At 38.6% G+C, this 13,732-nt stretch overlaps 1 protein-coding gene across 7 annotated transcripts in view; it reads left to right on the plus strand.

Annotated features, from left to right (window-relative positions):
* Positions 1–13,732, plus strand: part of TNIK (TRAF2 and NCK interacting kinase) — a 433,418-nt gene that overhangs the window by 271,686 nt on the left and 148,000 nt on the right. For all 7 annotated transcript variants that reach the window (XM_037840750.1, XM_037840775.1, XM_037840728.1 and 4 more), the window contains one exon: positions 4,464–4,589. In XM_037840750.1, coding sequence (XP_037696678.1) covers positions 4,464–4,589 — 126 coding nt within the window. The remainder of the gene's footprint in view (positions 1–4,463; positions 4,590–13,732) is intronic.

Raw genomic sequence — 13,732 nt, forward strand, 5'->3', positions numbered from 1 at the left:
TAAATGTTGGGTTTTTAAAAACAAAAACAAAACATATCCTAGATGACGTCTATGGTTCTGTCATTTTAATAATTTTAAAAATAAATTGTCTTCAACTTTTTGTCACATTCAGTCAATGGTGAAGGTAAAAATGATAGATACATTAACACAGACACCTCCTCTAATGCCAGCAGCTGCTGTGAGCAGGAGCAGAAGTGGTTCTAGCCATTTTCCACATCCAGGGATAGCAGCATTTGTGAGTCTGGACACTGCATACTTCCCTCTAAAGTTCAAACTATTGTGTCTCCTGGATTGTTATAGGAAACACCTGGTTTTATTTCTGTTCCCTGGATTGTAAGTTCAATGTTAGGCCAGCTTTTTGTAACAGAGCACACTAATATTAAATGTCTTATTAATTCCTTTTTTAAATCCTGCCATATTGTAAGAGCTTAGAGTGTGTTCCCCTGTGTAATAAATGTGAATAAACAGGCAATATAAAATCCCTCCTTTATCCCTTGAAGTCATTTATAAGCAAATATTACTGTATGCTGAAATCTCCTTTAATTGGAGGACCAAAGGGCTATACTTTATAACCACCATCAAGGTCATTGCATCATCAATCAGAGGTGGTCAGTAGCTTAAAAGCATCTCCTGGAATCATCTGTTTCTTTACGTTTGAAACAAATCTCTCTTCTCACATGAAATAGTTGCTCATTCCAGCAGGCCAGCCCTGACTTCTCACCTGGTGGTGAAAGGGTTTTCTGCAAGCAATGAGAGATGACAAGCCCCAGGGTACAAGTATTTTTCAAGCCTCTGCTTGCATCACATTTGCTGATTGGTCAGAGCAAGTCATGTGGCTAAGCCCAAATTTAAGGAGTAGAGAAATGGACTCTACCTCTTAATGAGAGAGGTTGCCAAGTGTCTTGGCTCCACTTTTTTTGTTTTTTTCTTAGTCCACCAGAAATATATTCCCATGATCTTGAGAAAAGAACTAATTTCCATTAATACTATGTTTAAATAAGCACTTACTAATTTCTAAGCCCTGACAAGTGGCCAAGGTGGGTATTTTCATTCCCATTTATATAAAGGTGAAAATAACTGGCAGTCAGAGAGTTTAAGTGACATGCCTGAGATCACATAATAAATCAGCTTTGACAAGTTTTGAAGTCTTCTGATGGAATTAATGGTTCTTTCTAGAGTACCAAACTTTGCTTATTACAATTACTCTCTTAAAATTTGCAACAATTTGGTACTACTACTTTGTTTTTCATCAATGGCCATTGATTTGCCAATGAACTTGATCCCTCCACTTAATGCTTAAGATACAGATATTATACATTACACAATGGAGGAGTCCTTTCTCATAACTTTTTAGTCTAATTCTAGCTAGAGGTGTTGTTCTCTTTGTCTTTTTGAAGCATCTTTACCCATCTTCCTCAGTGATCCACACTGTGAGAGGTGGTTTGTGGCAGGGCTGAATGATCTCTTATAGTCACTAGTAAGTGCCTGTGTTCAGTTTCCTTGAAATAACTTATTACCTTCATTTCCCTGCACTAGAAATCTAGAGAATAGCAGTCCTGGCAGCCTGATAAATTACATGTTCAGGCACAAGGCCATGTAAGATTGAAGTGGAGGTTCTATGCTAGAGCTACATAGTCATGATCCGAAGTCTTTCCATAATTGTGTTTGGGAACAGTGTAATTTAAACCCCAAATTCAGATTACTTAAAGGCTTGCCCTCCTACTATTTTTACTTATTAATTTTTTTGGTTGAATAATACCAAATAATGTCTATATGGTATTATGCTTTATAATGTTCACAAGCTTTGTTTAATTTTCACAAAATCTGGGCCATATAATAATTCCCCTATCATTCTCATTTTATAGATGAGAAAACCCAGACAAAAGGTGGGTTACTTTACCAAGAGCCCATAGCCAGAAAGGGATGTGTACCCCATGTGCCTGTCCTCATCCTTGTGAGCCTAAGCTCTGCATACACTTTCCTCATCACCGTGTTGCCTCAGTTTACCTTTGCAGATTGATGGAGAATGTGGTGACTTCATTCTGACCTCCAATACTATTTATTTTGGATTGAACTATAGACTAAATTACACTGCTATTTAGTTGTCTTATAAATTCTTATTTTCCAGTGATACGGTGAGCTCTTTATAGCCAGCCTCCCCACTTCCCACCCCATCACTGCCTAATTCTCCCCCATCACCCAGCGTCCTGATGAGAATCTAGCAGGCAGGCAATGCACACGTGTAGAACCAGCCTGAATTCTCACTAAGAGACTGAAGCTGAGACTGTCAGGCTGCATTTGGAAAGTGATCGGTGCCTTTTATTACGTCACATGGTCTGCCTCTTTGATCTAAGCAGCTGTGGAAGCCGTGCTGCCCACAGAAATCCTTAGGTTTGTTTTCTCCCCTTCTATTCTGGCTTTCATAAGGTATATCCGTTCACATCCTACATTCATACAGAGTTATTTGGCCCCATGTGGTGAGTTTAAAATAGCCAACATGCACCGTAGTAACACATTTGCGATCCACTGCAGGGATCCTTCAACAGGTGGGAGCCTGCTGTTGAGGTCTGTGAAGGTCGGTCTCTTCTTAGGCCTGCAGGTAAGGCGTGGGCAGCTTCCATGGCGGCAGGAGAGAATTCGTTGGTCAGCAGGGTGCCGTGCCCTCTCCAGCCCCCATCCCAGCCCCTCACTCTCTCTACTTCCCCGGTGCTTTTCCATAGCTCAGCATTCCAATCGTCGGTTCTATTTTGAGGCGGTTACTTAGTCTTCCACTTAGTTAATCCACGTGCTGTGTAACCTGCTTCAGTTCTCCTAGGTTTGCAAATCTCCATTGTTTGTTTACTAAAAATGATTTTGGGGGTCAGCAAATGTCAGCATTTCACGACTCCCCGCATCCTATTCTTAATGGTTCCTTTAAGCATCACCAATGCAGCTCTAAGTGGTTGGACCTTTGGTAGGTTCTCATTCTTTGATTCCCATTTTTTCCCAGGCACTTTGCTTGGTGCTGGTGATATTATAGAGAGTAAAATGAGGCAGGGTTCCTGTGTTTGGGTCATTATGAAACAATTATGAAGAGAAACTTTAATCAAACGAGCAGATGGAGAAATGTGGGTTGCAATTTGGATGGGTGCTACAAAGGAAGATACATGGATGGATGGAACTAGGGGCAAGCCAGGCAGATTGGGAGGACTCACTGGGAAAGGGGTGCTGGAATTGGAATCTGAAGGCAGAGGAGAACTTAGAATCCATGGAGAAGAGAGACAAGTAAAAGGGCCACTGTAGCACTGTATGACCCCTGCCTCCTTGCCAGTACCAACAAAAATGGCAGATGTGTGAAGGAGAAGTGTAGAGGGTGGGGGGACTCAACATTGCCTGAGAGAATTAGGGAAGTTCTCCCTGGGGTAGTGTCAGTTAAAGTCAGTAGGGAATGACAAATAAAAATTATGTGAAGGACAGGAAGGGGACAAAGGATATCGTGTGGGAGATTGCACAAGGACCTGGAGATGTCAAGATACTGGAAAGAGGCCCTTGCAGCTGGAGGGGTGCAGACAGGGACCCACTATGGGTGGGCTCACAGGTTACGGTAAGATAACTTCACCCAGGAATGGTCGTTGGTATTGCTACCTCTAGAACAATTATCCATGGATAGAGAATTTTCCACCAACCCCCCAAATAAAATACTCTTTTGCAGTCCAACAGATGTGTACGCTTCCATTAAAATACAATTGCAAAACACACACTGTCCACCGGTAATGCCAAGCCTCTAAAATGGCTCAAGTTGGTAAACTCCAAATTGAGATACAGAATGAATGAAATCTGAATATTAGGAAGCTTCCTTTGTTGGAGAGTTGTGTTCCTTTTTATGTCACTGACACTGCCACATTTCTCTTCTTCTTTTCATGTTTAGTTTCCTGAAGTTGGGTAGGAACTCTTGCTTTGTGAACTTCCCCAGAGCTCGGGAGCTTACCCTTGCTCCCTTTCCCAACTGACTTTCATCCTCTTCAAGCAGGCACTTCAATAAAAGTAGGCTTCAAAGAAAATGAACCTAACAAATATTAAATCTAAGAGCCTCTACTTTTTTTCTTTTCAGTTTTCCCAATCTTTCCTATAGTAGATATGATCAGTGATAGGTATTCGATAGACATAGTTCCCAGAGGCTTAGAGTGGATTTTATCCCCATTGACTGTCTACTTTGATCTCTTTCAGGGGAGGGGATGGGGGGTTTTTCCAGGAGGTTTTATGCTATGCCTGATTTCTGTACAAACAGAAGACACCCTTGGACTACCAAAGTGTTGTCTATTTTCTTTTTGTAGTTATATATAACAATCCTACTTATTTATCACCACAGAAGAAAATACTTAAGAAAGAACTTAGCACTTAGTTGTTAGAGATGGTGATGAAAAAACAGAATCTGGCTAAAGACAATGGATTTTTATGACAAAATATTTATTGTTCTGAAACAGGATGAAGAGGAAGAAATCAAACAAGAAATTAACATGTTGAAGAAATATTCTCATCACCGGAATATTGCTACATACTATGGTGCTTTTATCAAAAAGAACCCACCAGGCATGGATGACCAACTCTGGGTATGTTGCACTGTCCAGATTTGCTTTTCATGCATGAAACATGCAAGTCTGATGGCCCATTTCACTGTCTTCCTTGCTGAGTTTGAATAACTCATTCTTTGAAATCCTTGACCCCTGTGCTTTCCGTAACGTTGTGCTTTTGAGATTTTTCTCCCATTTCCCTGAATACCTTCTCATTCTTTTAAATATCTTTAAACGTTTCTTCTATCTCTTAATGTGGACCATCCTTAAAGTCAGTTTTTTTTTTTATTACTAATGACTACCTTTGTTGAGTTTTTATTACATTTTAGACACCATGCTATATACTTTTTAAGTATTACGTAACTTATTCCAGTTCTTGAGGTAGGCATTAGTATTATCCTGGTTTCTTGGTTGAAGAAACTAAGGTTTACAGAGAATATAATAGGGGCCAAGGAGCTGTGGCATGGCAGTAGAAGGCCATGGCACAGCAGTCAGTGTGGACAGGAAGTAAACTGCTCCAGGTTAGAGATGGTGGAGCTAGGATCTAACCAAGCTCTGTGTGATTCTTTCTCCTTGCCTATCACTAGGGTATGGCTGACTCTGAAATTTAAATTCTAACTCTATGAGTAAAACCCCTGCATGGGTACTTTGCAAAGGTTGCTTTCCTTTCCTGCTTCGCCTTGTCCCCTTGCCTCTGTGCCCCAGGTCTATAACCTGGTCAGTCTACGAGACCGCTCTAATTGGTTACTGACACTCTAAATTAAGGATGTCTGAAAGCAAACCCGTCTCCTTTCCCTGCCCTGCCCTGCCCAAGTTGCTTTTCTCTCACCTTCCTGGTTTCTGTCATTGGAACTTTTATTTACTTAGTCCTCCAGGCCTATAATTTCTTGGTTTGACCCTCCTTTGCCAGTATCATAACCATCCCACCAGTACAGGCCCATTCAGTGGCAGCCAAGGTTTTGTAACAGGCTTCTATCTAATCCACTTCTCTTTCTCTTCTTTGTTGAATCTGTATTCATCCTTCACATTGGCTCTAAAAATACCCTTTGACCACTCACTGTTTTGCTCATTTGCCTAATGTCTTAATATGTATCTAACACAGAATTCAGTGGATCATCAAGCGCATACTGTATGCCAAATGCTTTGCTAAACTGTGTGGATCCAGTGATGACTGTTTCATGGACAGTTTCTTAATGAGCTCAGTCTTGGGTAGAAGTTATTCTCTTAATGCATTAGACATTTACAATCCAGCTGAGAAGACAAAATATATACTGTGAATACAATTGGTAGCCAAAAAGGGATACAATGTTAGTTTAAAGAAAAACAAGATTTTTATGTCATTTGATATCAGATACTGCAGTCTTTGGAAATGAAAGTGCTATTAGGAATATATGAGTTTTTATTATATTTTAGACACCATGCTATATAAAGTCTCATAAGACCCAGCTCTGAATTTACAATAAAAATGCACATTGGGGGTAAATAAACCCATTTTGTATGATCATATTGATTTTATATGATTTATATATGATTTCTGAGAGAGTTGTAAGATTCTAGTTGTGGCCTCATAAATGTACAGTAGAGGTGAATGTGAAAACTAAAAATAGAAAGTGGTAGGAGAAAGTAAATGTGACTGTATAATCCTAAAAAGAAATATATGAAAACAAAGGCATAAACCATAAAACTGTTTTGGTTTTGATGGACTTAACTATATAATTTTTTTAAAAATCCTTATTACAAAAAAAGTAAAAATGCAAATTACTAATTTAAGAAAATATTCATTACATATTTGATGACCATCTTCGAGCCATCATAGATGAAGAAGTTTTCTAGATCAATAGGAAAAAAACTGAAACTTCTAATAAGAAGATCGAGAACAAGTCAGCAACTAACAAAATAAGAACTATCAATCACCAAAAAAGATGCTTGAGAGATGCAATCTTACTAATAATATAAATGCAAAAAAAAAAAAAAAAAAAGAATTAGATACCATTTCTTAACTGCTACTTTGGAGGAGTTTTTTTTAAAAATAATAATAACCAGACTGGACACTCACACCCATTGTTCATGGGAAGTAGATATTGCTATACTGTCATTCGAGGGCAATTAGAATACGTACATTATTCATATATATACGTACTTTCTATGGCTTGAAAAAGTAAAAGGTTATTTAAAAACTATTTAAAAAGTAAAAAAGGAAAAAGTATACATATGTACCTACATATACAAATGCACACATGTGCGTGAACACACATATCTCAAAGAAAGTATGTAACTTTTGAGCTTTTGTGCCAGTATTTTCACTTCTGGGAATTTATCCTAAATAAATATTTGGGTAACTACACAAAGATGTATATAGAAGTTAACCAGTAGGGAATAACTTAAGTAAATTCTGTTATATCCATTAAAGGGCACTATAAAGCCTTGAAATGAAATAGATGTTTATTTACAAATGGACAAGAATTAACAATTATAGTGTTGTTATTTTTTAAAGCCATTTATAGAGGCTATTATTAGATATAGTATGTTTCATTTTTGTGGGAAAAAGAAAGAAAAAGGAGACATAGGTAGCTAGCTAGATATAGATAAATAGGCATGGGAGATGTCTAAAATAGTATGTACCAATACCAATAATGTTGAAGATATTTGTCCCTGGGTAGTAATTTCAGTAATTTAATTTTTAAAATATTTTTCTTTATCATGTCATTTTATTCCAGTCTTTTTCTTAAATCTGCATCCAAACCACTTCTGTTTCTCCTTATTGCTTGGATATTACTGTTGATTTTTTTTTAATTGCTTCTCATTAAGTTATCTTTACGTCTCATATGGAAAGTCAGCTCTCTGAGGGCAAGAATTGTGTCTTTTTTGTTTCAGTGTCCTCACCACAAGGAAGGTTTTGGGCATATGATGGGGGCAGAGTACTTGCTTTGTTAATGAAGTTAGTATTATTAGTACAAATCTGGTTGCTACAAGTACTCTTGAGAGTTCAGATTCCCACCAGCCTGAAGGTTCAACAGGATATAACTAGGTGGCATGAGCTGGGACATCTGTGGGCTCTCAGAAGACTTCCAGATAGTCAAGAATCTAGCATTTTAAGCAGTGACCCCTCCCTCCCCATATTGCCTTAAGCTGCAGTAGATGACAAGTGGATAATGTTACCTATTTTAATGCTGCCTGTAGAAGGGTTTTCCCTTTGGTGAAGGCTATGGTTCCAAATGAAAAGAAAGCATTAATGTAGCTTTGGAATCACCTCCCAGCTTACCACCTAAGGTAGTAGAGTTATTTCTAGGTCAGTCACACCTAACTATTAATATCATTCCTTATGCATTATGGACCGGTAAGAGTTGGTTTTCTTGTTAGGTTGAGCTATTAAAATTTGGGAATTTATTTACATGTTGTTGGTTGAGGGAAGGAGAGGAGTGGTCAGACTGAACTTCACTTGCTTTATACTTTTTCTAATCCTGAGGTTTTTCAAGCTGTAAGGAAAATTAATCATCATTCATTTTACTGGATCCCAGTGAAGTTAATTGACTGTCCTGGAGTCTCAAATTTTACTAATGGCTGATGCAGGATAAATTCTGGTATTCTGAAATGTGAAGAGTTAGCTTGGCCTGAAATTCTGTGAAAAGCACTGGAAGTTTTAAAAAATGAACAAAATCTGCAGTCCACTTTTAGATTGGCACCTGAAGAAGGCAGCTAGCCTTTTGTGTCTACAAGGTGTTAACAGGAGGTTTTGCACTCTGGAAATGAGTTGCTACTTGCCACTTCTCACCCTGGCCAATTTCTCTTCCTTTGAAGATGGCTATCATAGCTGGGAACCAAAAGCCTGCATGTGTGTGTGTATTCATTTATTTGTTCACAGATTAATGCATTCATTCACTCTGCAAATACGTATAAAGCACTTGCTAGGTGTAAAGGCACCCTTGTAGAGATGTTCAGGATATATCAGTGAACAAAATTGAACAAAGCCCCTCCTTCCATGCAGCTTTCATTCCAGCTGCAGACCACATATAATAAACCTAATACATAAGAAAGGTACAGAGAATGCTGAAAGTTAATAAGTGCCTGGTAAAGCAGGGAAAGGGTAGTGGAGATTGAAGGTTGGGGTTGCAGTGACAAGTACAGTGGTCAGGGTAAACCCCACTGTAGATGCCTCAAGGAAGGGCATTCCAGGTCTGGTGTTTTCCAGGAATAAACAATGAGGCCAGCGTGGCTGGAATAGAGTGAGTGAAAGGGAGAGACGCAGAGGATGAGATGGAGGCAGTCTGCTTTTACTCTGGGTGAGGTGGGGGGACGGTGGAAGACATTAGAGGGGAAGGGACAGAACAGTGATGTGATCTGATTCACATATTAAAGCAGTCACTCTGCTTGCTGGATTAAGGACAAGCTACATGCAATTGTCTAGTGGTTACTATGTCCCTGGAGATGAAGATCCAGGGCTATTAAAGGCCTCATGGGGGTGAAAGCATCATTTCGATTTCTAATTATGCTTCTTGTATTTGATGACAAACTAAGGAGGAATTTGAAAAAGTAACGGCACTACATAAACATAATAAATAGAAATTAATGCCAGATTACAATATTGGTGGGAACTTGTTTATAGACTACAGCAGTGGATATCTATTCTAAGGCTATGACTGACTAAATTTGGGCCATTCTGTGTGAATAATATCTCGGGCAGGTAGTATGTACTACCTGCTTATCATGTGCCAAGCAGTGTGCTTGTTTACATTGTCCTGTTATTTCATCAGATCTTTACAGCCACTCTACAGGTTAGAAGTTATCATTATCCCCTCTTTACAGTTGAGAAGATTGGGCTCAGAAAAGAAATTTGCTGAAGGTCTCACAGCTAGTCGGTGATAAAGCCAGTGTGTTAGCTAACCCCATACTGTCCGATGCCGGAACCAAGCCCATAAACCCTACACTCTTCTCCTTTAAGTCATGAAAAATAGTTCTGTTATCAAAGGTTGGTGTACAAAATGGAATGGAAGTTTTACATTTAAATAACTTTACTTTGACTTTTAATCCCAACTTTCAAGTAGGATAGTAAGACCTATTAACTACTAATGAGACTGTTGTGAGGTCTGAGAAATACATTTTTGAACAGGGCATTAAAGCTTTTGGGAATGTTTCATCAAATAACTGCAAAGGTTCCAGACAGTTGACTCTTTATGCTAATGACATTTTATTAGAATTACATTTATAAAATATGATTATGTGTTATACAGAGGCGTAGATTGTAGCAACCAGGAGCAGCACTTTCTAACATTTATTCCTTGTATTCAGACCAAATAAAATATTCCCCCAAAATTCCTTTTGCTGTGGCTGGAGGATAGAGGTTTGCACTTATCCCACTAGCCAATATGTGTGCTGTTTCGGGTGTCTGATTGAATTATAATCTGTGCAAATTCTATCAGTCTTGTTGTAGAGATAAACACTTGTTTAGTACCAGCTCTTTGTGAAAATACAACTACTTCTGATAATGGCCAAGTGATTCTCCTTTATCAACTGCTCAGGGCCTGATCCGGAAATCAAAAAAGGGAGCTCTTTCAATAAAGATTCTGATCTCTCAGAAACAAGGCAGGCTCCTGACATATGACATTGCCATCTCATTCTTCTATATCTCAGCGACAAAGAGGCTCTCCATTTTGCTGCCTTTCATTCAGAAACTGGACCTGTGTGAGAAATAATGTCTATTAAACAGACTGATTTCACTAAAATTAGAAAGCAAAATGATACATATTTTTCTGCCTCTTTCAATTCACCATGATAATCACAAGGCTAGAATGTCTTGTAAAAGGAGACAAATTTCCAATTAGCTTCTAAAACGTAGGGTGGTCAAGTAAGATAGCAGGGCATTACACTGAAATGATTCAGTAAGCCATCATTAGATTGTAAAATTGTAGACTTGCAGAGCTAAGAATTAAGAAAGCATGTTGTATGCCTTTTAGGGACAAATATTCTAGCAGTTTGCTGAAAACTGGCCTGTGAATCCAGAGACCTGAATTCTAACTTTGGCAGAAGGCAGTGTCCCTGGCATTTGGTTTCTTCCTTATAAAAATTAAATTGGACTAGGTCTCCGTTTGCAGATTGTCCCCCCAGAGGCTAACTGCAACCTGTAGGTGTGTTTAGTTTGGTTCACATAAGGTGGTAGTGTTTTAATTATGCCAACAGTAGTAAAATCAAGCAGTTTCATATAAAATTTTTCCTTGAAAATTTTTGAAAAGGCATACAATCTGGAATTATTTGGCTGAAATCCCAAATAGCAGCAATATGTTAGAGCCGTATACCAGCTGTTCCTTTTAGAGGGTACCTGCCCACTCCAATTTGCTACCAGAGGTCCCATCACTCCTTGTGGTCTTTAGAGGCTCAACTTTATGCATTTACATTACCTGCGCAGCCCCTGTATCATCTCTGATTGTCCTTCCAGCACCCAGAATCCTTCAGTTCTGTGAGATGAACTAAGACATGAAGTTATTCAATTACCAAAGAGTGATCCTTTCTAAAATCTGCGGTGATGTTGGCTACAACTCCCAAACTTAAGTCTTATATTTTGGAGTCCCATTGCTGTAGCATCTTGGCTTGGCAAAAATCATGCCCACTACATTGTTTTGATTTCTTAAGATTTTAAAGATAAGGTGCTGTAGATAACACCATTAAAAATTCAGCCATCCATAGCCAAGTCTATTGCACAGTTAATTAAAATTTCTCTTTAGTTCTGTGTATCAGAAATGAGGCTTTCAGGTTTGGGATTGTTTTAATCAGTGTTTGTCAATTTTATAAGTAAAGAATTCTTTTTCTATATTTATAGAGGGCGTTTTTAGAGATCTGGTTGGATCTTGTTATTTGCAAGTAAAAGCTTCTAAAAGGCTGAATTTAGTAAATAATGAAGTGTCTAAAATGATAGAGGTGATGGTAAACAGTCTCCCAGTCTCCGAGCCGCCCCACTCGATGATCTAGAGACAGAATGGAAGTCACTAACATACAAACACAGATTTAAGCTATTACTTAACTTAATATCTTGCAACATGGGCCTGAGTTTAGCTTTAATAGAGCCATTTTTATGAATCAATGGGTGATTCTTTGACAGGAATGTGGAAATGATTTCTTCTTTTATCCCAATGAATTTCATCTGAACTGCACTTAAACTACTTTTCACCTTAGCATGCCCATAGCTATTTTGCCAATGGTCCATGCAACCTTTCGAATTTCTTTTCTAGGTTAACTTGAGCCAAAGTATATGTTCCTATTTACGTTACGCTTCTCAAATTCCTCAGATACCAAGTTCCTTAGTTCCTAAGTCATCTGAGATGGGTTTTTTTTTCCTGTTTGTAATCTGTCTGAAAACTTGCTTCCGACCCCCATTCTTCTGTTTGAGTGTATATTTTGAGACGGGAGTTGTAAATTTCTTACTCCCTTAAAGTTAGTTCCTATGATAGGCCTGTGGACAAAGTGGACATGTAACAATTTACTCCTACCAGGAAAAATTCTCCAGATCTTGCATACCCGGTGTGAAATTTGAGTGCCAGACACCAAATACAAGATGCAGCTAACTTCTCAAGCATTTCCTTGAATGCCATAGTGCTGAGTCCGAGATGGCTATCTCCTTAGACATAGGCGACTATTGAGCATTTCTAGTGGGCCTTGCCATTGGGCAGCCTTCTTGATTGCCATTGTCATTTTCAAGACGTGAAATTGTTCATTATCCAGAAGCTTTAATGACACAATTTGGGACATAACGCATCTTTGAGACTCATGTTTTCATCTTTGGAAGACTTTGAATTTGTGGCCCAAATGTTCTCTTTTAAGGACTAAAAATATAATTCAGAAGGCAAATTTTTTTTCAAATACATTAGTTTAAAAATAAATGAAAAAGATTGCTTGTTTCTCTTCCAAATTTGAAATGCCCAACAGTTTTGCTTTACCTTTATGTCAGTTGATTGAAATGATGCATGTAATCACATGATAGCTATAACTGTATGTCTATACACACGTATTTTTTATTGTGAGACTTAACATGCCTTTGGCAAATGAAGCAGATTCTACAGCAAAGTTACTGAGTTTGAGTTTTGTCTGCACTTTCATAAATCATACAGAGGATATCTGTGGCTATTCCCAGGCATGCGTGATAAAAATACCCTGCGTCTCAGCTGGCTGATGTTTCTAGACCTTCAAGGTCAATTTGCTGGTCTTTTGCAGAGTTGTGAATTCTTGGAAGTGTATCTTCCCTCTACTTTGCTTAGGGTGCCACTTGGTACAAACTCCTCTCTCATTGTAGGGATCTCTTTGTCCTCCCGTGCCCTCCTCTTCCTCATCCCTGCCTCCCACTCCTCCTATTCCTATAAAAGGAAGAAAAATCATTTGTACTTGTGGATACTCACTGGTGACGTTTGAGAGGAATGAGTGCCTGTCAGGATATTCTGGGCCAGTGTCTGCAGTTTTAAGATATTATTTAAGGCTTTGTTTCTTGTTACAGGAACTTAAAAACGATTAACTAAAAAGTGAGCGAATCTTTTATCGAGCCCAGAAATCACCCCAGGCCTCTTAGGCTGACCCTGAAAATAAGCCTTTTTTTTTTTCATTCTTTCAGAGGTGCCTGAGATGGGAAAGGGAAGGTTAGAAGTGACACCTCTGCTCAATCCATACTGAAGTCCCCTTGCCCCTGGGAGGAGGTGGGCTCAGGGCTGACTCAGATAGGGCCTCTGAAATGCCATCTGCAAGCAACTGAGTCTGAAGACCCTTTCCTTAAATATTGTTCTGAAGAGGGAGGAAGCACAGGAAGATATAATAAATGCTCTCTCACCCCCAACTTCTAAGAAAAGAAATTGCACTTGTCAGAAATGTAAGGCAACTGATAAAAATGTAACAATCAATCATGCAAATTTTGAAATTGTCTGAAGCTTTGTTTTTAAAAAGTAAGCTTTTTTTTTTTTTTTTTTTTTTTTTTTTAATTTAGGTAGAAAATTACTAGCCATGTCCAAGTAATTTGAGCAATGCTTTTCCCTAATTCCCTAATACTCGGCTGTACTACACTGTGACATGGCTGCAGTCTCAGGCTTGGCCTCATTGTCCTGCAATTTAACCTTTCTCCTTTCCCAGTTTATATGCATGTGCATTTCATTTACTGACCCAGTTATTTAGGTGGTGTTGAGTGAGAATTTCAAATATAATATACCTTCAAA

This window comes from Choloepus didactylus, chromosome 1, assembly GCF_015220235.1.
Source record: "Choloepus didactylus isolate mChoDid1 chromosome 1, mChoDid1.pri, whole genome shotgun sequence".
NCBI lineage: Eukaryota > Metazoa > Chordata > Mammalia > Pilosa > Megalonychidae > Choloepus > Choloepus didactylus.